Source organism: Centrocercus urophasianus, unplaced genomic scaffold, assembly GCF_019232065.1.
Source record: "Centrocercus urophasianus isolate 14NV4802_14NV808 unplaced genomic scaffold, USGS_Curo_1.0 seq_26, whole genome shotgun sequence".
In the NCBI taxonomy this organism is placed as follows: Eukaryota; Metazoa; Chordata; class Aves; order Galliformes; family Phasianidae; genus Centrocercus; species Centrocercus urophasianus.
The window spans coordinates 6,939,862-6,953,220 of record NW_024884822.1 but is presented as its reverse complement, the minus strand read 5'-3'; the positions used below and the strand labels follow the sequence as shown (position 1 = coordinate 6,953,220).

The window sequence follows — 13,359 nt, the reverse complement described above, 5'->3', positions numbered from 1 at the left end:
AACGATAATCGCACGGGTTCCCACGCCCAGACCCAATTCTGGCTGCCGCTCCTCCCCATCCCGCGCGGCCCCGCGGCCCGGCTCGCCTCACATCACCGCTGCCGGGCAGGAGGCACGAAGGCCGCGAGGCCGGAATTGCGGGCAGCTCCGCCCGGGCGCACTCACCTCCTGAAGTCAAAGGGCATGGTGCTGGCGGGCGCCGGGCAGGCTGCGGGCCCCGCCGCCCCCGGGCCCGGCTCTCGCCTCGCTGCCGCCGGCCGCAGGGCCAGGAAGTGACGGCCTCGCCGCCGCGCAACGCTCAGCCCATTGGGCGGCTGGGGCCGGCCGCCGCTTCCGCCGCCGGGTTACGGGTAGCGGCGGGAGCCGAGGAAGCCTGGCGCTGCCGCGGCTTCGGTGCCGGGCTCGGGGTTCGAGGCGGCCGCCCAGCAGCAGCGGAAAGGCGGCCGGCAGCGCTGCCTGCGGGCTGGATGAGCCCCTTGGTGCCAGCCTGGCTCTTCGGCTTTCTTTTGAAAACCTTTCTGCTTTTTTTTATCGGAGGACAAAGAGTTAAAGTAAGAAAAAGCTCTGTGTTTCGCAGGCTAGGCGTTTCCCCGCCGCCTGAGCCTCTCTGGTCTGCTGCCTTGCCGTTTTGCCCAAGCATTAATGCTTTTGTCTGACTCTATCCCTGCCGGCTTTAACGCGGCACACATCGCTGGTCTCACAGCGCTGCATTCATCATCCTGCAGCCAGGCTGTTCCCTCAGCATCCCATCATAGCCTCAACCAGGGGCTTCCTGCTGCAGATGAACTGCTACCAATGTTGCGATGAGTGAAGTTGTGCCTTCACGCTGTGCGTGTTAGATCGTAACACAGGAGGAGAATGCAGCTACTTTGTCTTCTCGGCCTAAAAGCAGAGCAAGAGCAAGAGAAACAGCAGCAATCTAAATATGCTGTGTGCATACTTCAATACATACTTAGACAAGCATACTGCTGTTCTCGTTGATTCTGCGTTGATTCTGGAGCTTTCTTCCTCTTCTACCCGCTATCATAACCTCCATGCTTAGAAATCCACGTTTTCCCATTCTTTGCTTTCACCTAGGAACCAGACCCACACTTGGAAAAAAAAGAATAACTCAGATCGAAATAAGTAGAGGAAAAATACCTAACAGTCAGAGCTGCTAGTCAATGCCATGGGCTTTCAAATGAAGAGATAATTCTTGATGGGGATATTTAAAAATAAAGTGGAGGAGTCCTGGGGTGAGATAACAAGGCACGATCCCTCAAAAGCCCCCGGGGAACAGATAAAGAAGCCTAATTGGCTTTTTGATCTCAGACATCTAAATTACCCGAATTGCATTGTGCAAGTGCATTCAGCAGATTGCAGACTGGTCAGCCACCAAACCCTGCTGCACTGTGCATTGTGCTCAAAAATTGAACAACCCACTGATACTAATGAGACAGTTCTCATCTCTCAACAGGTCAAACTAATTGTGTAGACATAGCCAGGGGGTCTATCTGTACTGGAAAAACAAAACAAGACAAAAAAACAGCAACAAAACTGTGCCTATCGAGCTATAGTTGCACAACCCAGTGCTAGTCTGAGCTCCTGGCAAGGCCCCTGTGTCGTTAGCTATTATTAACCATCTTGTGCAAAGACCAATGCAGGAGCCAAGGCAGTGCTAAAGTGGTTACAAAAGTATTTAACCTGTAGGATAGACAAATTGGGAGGTTGCCTTGAACACTCATTCCTCTGTCAGACCCAAGGATTGAGAATGCAAGGCAGTGAAAGCTCACATTGGGAAGTTTTGTTTCCAACTAAAAGGTTGAAGAAACTGATGGACACAGAGCAGCACCAAGACAGCTTTCCAGTTCGATCCAGTTCACTTACATCCTTGCCAAGGGAAGAAGAAGTTAATGCCCTGAGATAAGACCCTCATCACAATATTGTTTAATTACATAAGACTTCTAGTGAGCCTGAGATAAGCACAGGAATTTGTCCTCAGTCCAGCTGGGTGTGGCTGCTTAGATCATGTTGTGTATTAGAATGAGAACTGAAAGCCCGGGTTTATTTGAGGTGCTTGTCATGTCATTAGAGCTGGAATAAATAAACTGATACTGACAGCTGATTTAAAAGTTATCTCTCTTTTTTTCATGTAGGTGATAGATGAACATTTACTAATAACAGCAGCCCTAAAATTATCTATTGTTTCTCTTCAAGTAGCATTAGTAACACTAATTGAGACAGCTCTGAAATCAGCAAGTGGAAGTTTTCAGAGCTCTCTCCAAGGAAGAGGCTGAAGCAGGGGGGTGAGTTGGATGACCTAAGGCTACAGAATAAAGTCAGATTTACCTCTAAAATTAGCAAATACCAACCTCCCTCACCCCCCTATTCCTAATTCTGTGCTCATAGTTCTGTTCACAAAAAGGAATATTGTCCTGACTTCAGTTCACTTTCTTATAAATAAATCAGATCATATTTGACTCTATCAGGATTCCTAACTCATGCTTCACAGAAAAAAAAACCTGCTGCCTCCTTCCTAGAGACAAGTGACCCACACATGCTTTATTTGAATCATCTTGGTAGCCCATAAACTTGCTCTTACAAGTAACGTTTTGTTTCTCTGGTTTTCCTAAATCTTCCCAGTTTCTAGGTGATATGCCATTCTCTGCTTTTAACTTCATGTTAATGCAGTTTATAGTAATCTGTGATTTTTTTTTAATTATCTCTAACTTGTTAAAATGTCCTTGTTCCCAAAGAAGTGCAACATGGGACCTTACCCATTCACCATAATGTTGTTCAATAAAACATCTAGAATGCCCTTGTATGATTTCCTCTTTTGTTTTGTTTGTGATTCCTTACACATGGCTGAGCTTTGTGTTAGCCCCTGGCTTGTGTTACCACTCCTGAGCTGGGAACGTACTGCAAGTGCTGTGACTGGGTCACGAGCAGCATTGTTTGCTAAGGGTAAAGCAGGGTGCATACAGTCATCGTTTAGGTCACCTTCATTTTGTTCATCAAGTGGGAATGTGCGGTGACTGTGAAGGAAGGTGCAGCGCTTATTCACTTCGCCCCTTCTGCCACAGCAGTGTTTGCTCACAGCTGAACTGTAGCTTTTTGTTTGGGACAGCGTGTGACAGGGTATGCACTGTGCGACGTTCTGCCCTTGTGCATGTATTCACAGGACGTGTTTGCAGCACTTGTGTCAGGGTGGGTTTGGGATTTAAGTGAGCACATTGCTACGCAGGGCGTGTTTACTTGATTATGTGTTGTATTCTGCAGGGCGTGACTCTGGCTGCATGAAGCACTGAACACAACTGCCGTTCAGGAAAAGGAAAAAACATTTCAGAGAATGAACAGAAAAAGTTATAAAATATAAATAACAGCATGTGAGGAAATATTTCTGAAGGAACAGGATGCGTCTGTAGGTGAAGAATTCAAACACAAGTGCTGTGCTAAGTATAATCAGCAATGAAAGCTCAGCCCTTCCTCTTAGCATTTTAGTAAGCTACTTGTTGGCAGCATTTTCTGAATATCAGGGAACAAAAAAGTGAGCTTTAAGTCTTCATGCAGTGTAGGATGTGGTTGTCATCCTATATCCTATAGCTATCAATCTATTGTGAGACTGCATCTTGAATGGACGGTGGAATAAATTCGTATCGTTCAACTTATACAAAGGTCCTTCTTCACTGAGTGTCTGAGTTTTTCCCTTACAACATGAAAACAACCTCTCTTCTTCCTGCTCAATACACAGAGGTAGCAACATGATCATTTTATGGATCCCAGGGCTGGCCGCAGGCACTGTGTGTGTACTTGGGAGGGGGCCCACACAGCCACACGGCCTCTTCCCTGCCCCATGACATTGAGTGAGCACTGAACTGGGCAGCGCTAATGGAAATCTTCAGCTTTTAAAGCCCTAGAAAATGTACCCTGTGTTTAATACGGTTTCTTTTTGCTTGCTTGTTTGCTTTAGTTTTTGGCATGTCAGGTATTTACTATGGCAAAGCCACAGTGAACACTAAGTTTTTGTGTTTGCTTCCTTTTCCACTGTGGAAATGAACTCTGCGGACAAGTTACAGCTGCTGTCAGTTTTGCCTCACACAGTCCCTCTGTATTGATCAGTGACCAGTGCAGTTTGGGAGACTGAAATCGTGCATAGGGTCACGGCCAAAGGCGATGGAGTTAACCGGATGCACGTTAACCATTAACTGGAGTAAGCAGCGTAATCAAGGACTTTGAACACAAAAACAGAGGGCCAAAAATCGAAGAGATATTGATTAGTAACAAACAGTTCAAGTTTAGCACCTAAAGGAGTCCAATTAATTCAATAATTCAGTAATTCAAAGGAAGATTATTCTGTAGTGAGTTAAATGCCTAAATTCCCTGTACTTGGGAAAGGAATAATTAGGAGCCTAAGGACTTTTGCCCATGGCTAGTAAACTGAGTGGTGAGATGCCTGCATCAGCCAGCAGGAAATACCTGGGAGAAGGGATTGTCTGAGGATGTCCCAGGGAAACCCTGACATGGAACCAAAAAGTGATTGTTTGTGGCTTTAAGTAAGTCACACATTTAGCATAAACACTTGAATCTTCATAGAAATTTTCCTGGGAGATAAGCCACCGCCTCTGTTTTACATGCTCCCAAGTCCACTTCTGGACCTTTGAACTGACAGGGAGTGCTGTGAGAAACTTCCAGCATTCAGGGGAAGAAAGGAGAGGGCTCTCTCAGTGTCATAAAGCTGAACTATTGTGTGACCAGGAGTGCGAACTGTCATGCTGGAATAGGATGTCTGGTCAGGGCTCTTCTCTGGGAAACAGTGGTGATGGTAGGGTAGGATACTGGTGATACTGGGCTGGGGGGTCCATGACTTACTAGTGGTAAATACGTATAAGCACAGAAGCACTTCCAAGAGTTCCTTCCCTTCAGTCTTGTCCTCGGTGTCATATTTGATCACAACATGCTTAGCAAATTGGGTCCTTTAGGCCTTACTGGCAAAAAAGCCCACTGTATTTCAGGATGGACTTAGGCGAGAAGTAGGGGTGAGAATTGAGGCCAGGCAGAACAGCGAGGCTGCTGGGCACAGAAAGTCAGCAGACCTTTAGGCGCCAGAGGAAGCTTTCCCCAGGATTTGTGGGCTCTTAGAGTAGCGGCGGGAGGGAGGCTGGGCTTTCCGGGGCTGCTCTCAGGAGCACCGGCGCCAGCAGTCTGCACAAGTTGCACTTCGGTGCCTGAGTGCTATTTTGGATCTCTCCCAGAGACCTCGTACCAGCATCGTGTCAGTGGGGAGTCAGCGAGAGAGCTCAATGGGGCCTGGTGATGCCGAGTGCCTGGTTTGTTGCGTTAAGAGTGACCTCAGAGTGGGTGGGTTTGTTCTCAGCATGGGCTGTGGAAGGCAGACTGAGCATCCTGAGCGTGAGGTCAGGTGGCCGTCCAGACAGACAGTGGGAATGCTATTCTGTGCTCAGCAATGTATGGAAAATGGTGCTTTTCAGTGGAATGTGGATGTGAGCATTCAACAGCACTGGGCCACCCAATGCCCCCCCAGCAGTGAACAAGTTAAACAAGTCAAAACCTCAGCAAGGAGGAATTTTTCAAAGAAAACACTGGAAGCTTACTTGGAAAACTTGCCAAATCCTTCTGCAGCAGCCCATGGGCACCCAGTCATGGTATTGCAGTTTAACATTCTCATGCATCATTGGATCCATTGGAACTGTAGTGAGATGTTGAATACCACTTCACCGTTTACTTTTGGCTTGCTAATCTGTGCTGCCTTATCAGCTTTCTCAGGGGTTTCCTCCAGATATTGTGTTGTATTTGGGGAGCTGAATAAGCCCAGTGGGACTCTTCAGACAAGAGAATCCTACTCTTTTTCATTTCTGTCATAATTAGAAAATGGATTTTTAATTGCTTCTGTGATTTGCTAGCAGGCAGCCTCTCCTGCAACTAACACTTATGTTTTCACCACTCTTGTTTGGTTGTTTGCCAGCACAATGATGGTCAGTGGATTGGGAAGGTTTTCTCATTGCTAAACAATCTGTTTCAGAAGTCAGAGTGTGGCCGGAGAAAATCTTCCAAAAAGAGGTTTTCGTAACCTCGCAAGAATGAAGCCAGAGGTGGCTGTGCCTTGTATTGATCGCACCTGGAGTCTGTGGACTCAGCATCTCTGAAACACCATTGTTAGGGCCTCTGATTAGGAGAGGGTTAGTTTTGGGTGGCCAATTTCAGATGTCATAGGATCCAATCTGACATCTATCTTTCTTGCTGACTGCAGCCATCTGCTGTTTAGAGAGACTCCAGATTGGCAGTGGTCTCCAAAGGTTGTCTTTTATTGTTGAAGGAGATAGTGAGAAAAAGCAAGTGCTGTAAATACACAGAACACACAAAAAAGAGCGGAAAGATACGAAAGAATGAAGAAAGAACCTGCTTGAGATGTGAATAATCATCAGAAGGGAATTGGAAAGAAATGAAGCAGATACACAGACGGGTTTGTACAGGAACTTAGAGGTAAGAACAAGAAGTTTCATGCTATGGCAGCAGCTAACAGGAGATGTATATGGGGAGATTGGAAGCTGGTTCATCAGAAACCAAGCTCAAGAGGAAGATCCCTTTGAAATGAGTGCGCACGAGGTGAAATAAGTAAACCAAATTGAATAAAGCAACAAAGACTTACAGAAAAATCTTCTGGCCTTTAAAGGAAGCCAGGCCCCTCGCTCTCCGTACTCACCCTTAGCAAAGAAGACCCTTTTCAGCCTGTCTCATGTGAGGCCGCTTCAAGATTCTTGCTCAAGCATCTCACAGGGGAAGAGTGAAATGCTGCCCTGCTCACACAGTGATGATAAGCCTGCAGTGGAGATATCCGGATTTTATTTTAATTGGACTTTTTAACTTTTTTTCCTGGCATTTAAAAGTTTATGAACGGAAAGAATCAGTCTGACTCAGAGACTGGGCCACTTCCAAACATTAATCTTAGCTGCTGCATGTTAATGTAGTTTGGCTCTGCAGCATCCTATGGTGAGAAGTAAGATGCTTGTACCCTTTCAACCCTAGAGTCAGAGGGAATATGTTTGAGACAAGGGCAGATTGGGACCACTTAATGTACTGGTATTTGATGAAGTTCTATAATAACACATGGCTTAGAAAACATTCATATTCTGCTCTCCTGAAATTCATATTTTATCAGCCTACAACATTTGCAGCCAAAATGATAATGCCCAGGGCAACTCTTTGGCCTGTGCTGACCCTGAAATCTGTATAGGCTTTGGTTATCACAGTGTCAATCTGAAATAAACAAACCCTGGTGTATTTGGTTGGGCTTCATGTTACAATATTTCGTCTTTTGGTTAGATTCTTAGTACAGATTTAACAAACATATAAACAAACATATAACAAACATAAGCAAAGATGACTGTCCTGTTCATCACAAGTTTTCCAGCACTAAACCACGAGTCTAGCAGTATTTGTGTTTCACTTTCTTCCATTCTGTTTCCCAAATATTTCCATTCTATGGTAACTATTTTCAAATTATCCATCCGCTGAGGGTGTACCCCAGACTATTTGTTTTTTTCCCAACCTCTTCCTCATCTTCTTCTTACTCACACACTCTCTTCCCTGAAATCATAATGGGAACAGCCCTGTGCAAAAAAAGAGAGAAGTTTCCAATTCTACTTATTTCAATGGAATTTCCCTATTGCCCTTTTTCCATATTGGTGGATGTTTTTTGCTAGAGACAGTAGCGTGTACAGCATCAAGAAGTAAAACCACTTTATAAGGGTATTCATCTGGTTAACACTCGTCTAATAATTTTCTTAGATTTTCTCTCTCAGCCTATATGCAGGTAAAGGTTCCTCCATAGACAGTTCAGAGCAGAACCCCACTCCACAGAAAACACAGGGTATTCAGAGACCTTAAAACTCGATATCTTAAAAAGATTGCAATCCATCCTTGTCTTCAGAGGAGTTACAGCAGACAAGTACCTACTCACCCTGTTGTAAATGTATTGGCCTTTTATGCTGACATGGCAAAAGATGTTCTTAGCTGGGTAATGGCTGGTTTGATGTACAGGACAACATCCCTCCATTCTGTTTCCAGTTCTACAGCTGATTTTCTGAGCAGTTCCGAGTGGGCAGCCTTCTGGCCTTGGTTTTCTGCATGGGAGATAATTCATGCTATTGTGTTAACTAACCTCTGACTTTCCTCCAGAAGGATGGAGATGGGCATTCAACTGTAGATACCAAAGGCTTAAAGTTGAGACGCTGACTTGTGTCAGTGTAGGTTAACAGTTAACAAATAGCTCCCTTCCACTGTCGGGGGAGCCAGACACACCATTTTCCCACACTGCAGGGAAATTTTGTGTGCCCATTTCACATTTTTCTATTTCCCCAGTGCAGGTGCTGAAACAGCCAGGCCGACGTCTGTGGGCATCTGACTGAGCAATGGCGTGGTGCTTGCGCTCACCATCCTGAGCCTCATCAGTGTGACAGGCTGGAGCTGTAGAAGATAGCAATGACTCATGACTGGAGCTTTATGTAAATGAAGAACATCTTCTGTTGCTTCCTGTTGTACCAACGAGGCCACGTAAAGTTCACGTCAGTGACATTGCGTTCCCATGTCCCCTCTGTTGTTGAGCCAGGGTGGGGATGTAGGGTGACATCGGTGTGGTTCTCCCAGCGAGGACATTAGGTCAAAACCAAGAGTGAATGTGAATGTGAAACCTCTGGGACACCAAGCTGAAGATTCCTTCCCAGCAACGATGTGGAGAGAAAGTTTACTGTCGCCTTTTGCAGTCAGTTGCAAAAGTGATTGAGCCACTGACTGTAAACTTTGAAGGGGAGCCAGATAAAGAGGAAGTGAAGAATTTCAGCAAATTGCTCTCTCCTTGGGATTTAGTCATTTTTAGTAAGATGTGTGGATCATCTATGTGTGACATAGCTAATCATCTCATTTAGCTTATCCAAAGCATGAAAAAAGATACCCTTCTGCTAAGTGGCATGATGTTGCATGGCCTCTCCCAACAGCCTCACATAGGCAGCTATCCTGTGCAAGAGTGATGAGGAGGAGTGAAAGCCCTGAAGAGCAGAGCAGTGGAATTGTGTCCATCCAAAGGCACAGATAATATTAGTCCAGGTGGAGGGCCAAATTCTCTGAGTCATTCACAAAAAAAAAAATCATGCTGAAGTTCACCAAAGACAGTGGAATTAATCTAGTGTGAAAATAATATGAGAGGACAATGTCAAACTCCAAAATGTCGACCTCCTTGGATTTCTAGGGTGCAGTGACTCATGTGCGTGTGTATTGCTCGCAGAGACAGAAATGCACTCACAGCTCCTGCAGAGTACTGCGGAGAGACAAAAGATACGAAAAAAATTGCTAACTAGATTAGGATTTGTCTTGCATTGTATGCATCATTTGAAGTGAGAAGAAAGATTTAATTGACTGGAATTTTGCATGGATAAGGAAGCAGCAGCTGAAATGAGAGATGGAAAGCATCTCTCGCTAGCCCTGAGTTCACAGAAGAGTGGCTCTCTGCATGCTGTGGGTCGTCCTGCTGGGAGAGGTACAGGTGGCTTTCTTCAAATCGTTTCTGAGCACTGTGTGTATTCCTACACCCGATTCTCCTCCTTTGCCTGTAGATACTGTCTGACTGAAACACAGTGGTTTTTCTTCTAATCCGTTTTGAACACTAAAATTCCAAATCATACTTAACAGTCATTCTAATCTGAATATGTTTAATGCATTCACTTTTGTCTGTTTTTTCCCCCTTTTCTAGCTGTTTCAGGCCTCTGCGTATGGCAACCAATCCTACCTATTTTAACCCTACTCCTGCTAGCCCTGCAGCTGCAGGACTAATCTGTGTGCTCTGACTTCCAGAGAAGACTGCATTAAACCTCCCAGACAGGTGCTGAAGTGATTCAGCTCATATTTCTCACTGATCCTCTAAAGGTTGGTCTTATGATGCTAAGAGCTCCTCCATGAGCTAAGTCCTTCATATATTTTTGCTCTCTCCATTGCCTGTTCTCCACTCTGTTCCCCAATGTAATGGCTGATAATTATGGTCTTTTCAGTGGTTTATCTCTCTGCCCATTGAAGCTAACATTTTTTTTCTCAGCAGAAGGCTGACTCATAAGGTATGCTGCCTTCTATCCTTAGAAAAAGTGAGTCACTAATGGATTTTCATTGTAAATTCAAGAGCCATAGAGTGAAATTTTGTCCTATCAGTCTGATCCTGAGACACGGTTTTCAATTTGGAATTTTAGTTATGTGTCATTAAGGCTCTGTGGGATTCAATGGATGCTGTACCAGTAGCTGTATTTTATTCTGTGAGCATCCCCACTAACTGCAATAGTTCCGTGCTTTCACTCTTTGTGTGCTGTGTGCTTTCTATCTAAACACAGAACTCCCTTTATGTCTGCATCATGATACATGCAGCTTCTGTTCTCAGCCATCACAAAAAGTTCACAGTTGTTTTTCTGGGCTACATAGAAGCTAAGGGAACTTGGACATATGTAAAGCAGTATGAATCCCTTTGGTACTATTGAAATAGTAGAAATAGTCCTTCTGCTCCAGCAACACTAATTTGGTGACTTTCAAACACTCAGGGAAGGTTCACCAGTTCTTACAATGTCCCATGACAGAAAGATAAATGCTATTATTTCTGCTTTGTAGAAAAGGGAATTAAGGTTGGGGCGGCTTAGGTTGTGATAAGCAGGCAATGGAAGCAGTGTGGATGAAATGCAGGAGTCCTGCACGTTTTTTCAATGGAGCAATATTTTGTTTAAAGGATTTTGCCACATTTACAGTCGTTGATGATGTCAGCATGAATGAGTATCTGGCAGAAGCTCTGTCAAGTTGTGACATAATTTGCAATTCACAAGAGGACACCCATTTTTGCATATCCGTGTTGTACTCTGTTAAACTGGCTTTGCTGGGTATTTTGGGGAGAGAGATCTGGAGTCTCTCTGACACCAACAGCAGCTGTTATTTAAAATATGTATGATGAAGATGCAGAGGGGTTGCTATTAGGGTGTTTGCTTTGTTCTTCGTCACACAGAAGTGGATATGCTGCAATGACAAGTTTGTAAATCACAGTTAGTTCCGTTCTCACACCACCCAGTAACCTTCCAATCTCTCTGTCAACTTCCTGCAGGCCTTGGGAAGCTATAATTTGTGATAAAAATGGGAGTTAAAATGTTACATGTATATCAGAGCCGAAAATTTGTGGCTGGATGACCTTTTCATTTTCAGCAAACGCACTCATTTCCTTTGCGTTGCTTACTGTTTTCCTCTGAAGCTTGGCATAATAGGAAATCCTCCACAATTGTTCTCATTAATCACTGGCTCCATTGTGCCGGCTGCTGCTCCTTTCGATGAGCAGCAAGGAGCATCTCGGCCTGCTTCTCGTGGGGAGCATTGGTGTCCCAGGAGCTTGAATGGTTCGGTTCAGCCGTGAAGGATGAAAGAACACCACCAGCAGCACGTGTGACATTCAGATGGCTGTCGGAACAAGGAAGCAGCCCCCTCATTTTCAGTTTAGAGAAAAAGGAAAAACCGGCACTCACTGGATTTTACGGCGATGTTTCTCATGCTTGCAATTAAGGTTGGACGAATAACGCAAACAAAGAGATTGTAAATTTAGATCTCGCCTCATTTCCATACATGAGGTAATCTGATTGGTCATGTCACCGCTAGTATTTACATAGTCATCTGACAATTATACAGAAGGCCTATGAATCTCTAGGACAAATAACATCTCTAGAAATATATTCTGCAATGCCTACTAATTAGGACCAACACATCATTCATCATTTTGGGATTTATTTCTCACTGTCATCCAGTGAAGGGCCAGAAGTTCTGCATTGTGGCCATATATCACAAACCATAGAGGCAAGAATTTTGAAAGAAAAGATGTATTTGCAATAGCTTCGAGTTTCTGAAATTAAAACAAAAAGACTAACGTTGCCAAGATGATTTGTAATGCCAACCTATATTTGGTTAAACATAAACAAAACCATAGTGACAGATTGGTGCTCAGGAAGCTGATGGTTCTCCAAGTCTTATCTTTTGCTTCCTGTTGCAGCACAGTGGTGTTGACATCGTGTTCCTGCACATGCAATATGCAAAAAGCTTGGGACTCATAATTCAGTGGTAGCATAAATAAACAATTTTGCTTGTTGCTATTGATTTTGTGCTGTTCTGCCTTTCTCCAATAGAACTGATGTCTGTAGGGAGCCAGGCAGTCTCTGCAGACCCTTTGTAGTACATCCACTGGTTTTTGCTTTCCTGTCGTACATCTCTTGAGTGAAGCTTGCTATAAAAAAGAGCAGTGTCCAGAGGACTTTAGCCAGTGTGTAGCCCAGTCTTTATTGGCCAAAGTTCCCAGAGACAACAGAGATGGCTTGTGTGAGCAAATGTTTAAAAAAATAGAGTGAGAACTGCAGGACATGGTCTCATGCATTTATACTGGAGTCAAATCTCTAGGGAAATGAGGTTAGTGGCAGTGATAATGCTAATAATAATAAATAATGCACACTCCCTTGGGATCTTGGCTGACTATCAAGACAGACTTCCTGATGATGACATGCATATGTCTGTCTCCAGTCTCTTCAAGGTATCTGTAAGGCACCGTTTTTTGCAATTACAAAGGACTGGCGATGAGAACATGCACCATAAGAAGCAAGCCAGCAACATTCATCCCAGACTTCTGTCTCTGATCTCCATAGTCGCTCTCATCTCAGCTCCTCAGACATTAGCAAGCCAAATCTCAGAACAGCTCTGCCGAGTGCTGACGGTGGTGGCAGTGGCAGCTCGGAGCCTTGCGGGCTCTTGCTTTTGCTCATCACACTGTGCCTCGTTTGCATGAGGATGAGACGAGAGGGAGAGAGGACTCTGTCACATCCCACGAGGAACTGTGGGTCACTGGGCGCATCTCGCTGCTTCTGGATGGTGCTGGGACTGTAGGCTTGTGTGACTGAGGGCTTGTTTGTGGACGTTGCTGCCCCAAACTGCATAACCGTTGTCTGGGGAAGTGGCTTTCTGACGGTTGTCAAACGTGACTGAGCACAGCCACAGCAACGTTTGTGGCTTTTCTGTTGGTCACAGTGCTGACAATGCCCCTCTTCTTCAGCTGGGTAAGAGGGAAGGCAGCCCGTGTAGAGCTCTGCTTTGGCTGCAGAAGAGTGTTTTCACACCAGAATGCTGCTCTACCCCACAACCGCTTACCTCCTCAGGCTCTATTTCTGCCTCAGTGCACTGGGACCAGCAGTGCTGCCCTTGCCCAGATGCTGGCCAGATCTAGTTTCTAAGAGAAGAACAAGAGGGGGTTGGAGATAGATGACTGAGCTCCCTTCCAACCCAAGCCATTCTGCGGTCCTCTGATTCTCTGATTCT

At 45.0% G+C, this 13,359-nt stretch overlaps 1 protein-coding gene across 1 annotated transcript in view; it reads right to left on the bottom strand.

Annotated features, from left to right (window-relative positions):
- Window positions 1–242, bottom strand: part of ERGIC1 (endoplasmic reticulum-golgi intermediate compartment 1) — a 55,923-nt gene extending 55,681 nt beyond the window's left edge. The window contains exon 1 of the mRNA XM_042826063.1: window positions 166–242. Coding sequence (XP_042681997.1) covers window positions 166–185 — 20 coding nt within the window. The 5' untranslated portion in view covers window positions 186–242. The remainder of the gene's footprint in view (window positions 1–165) is intronic.
- Between the last annotated feature and the right edge of the window lie 13,117 nt (window positions 243–13,359).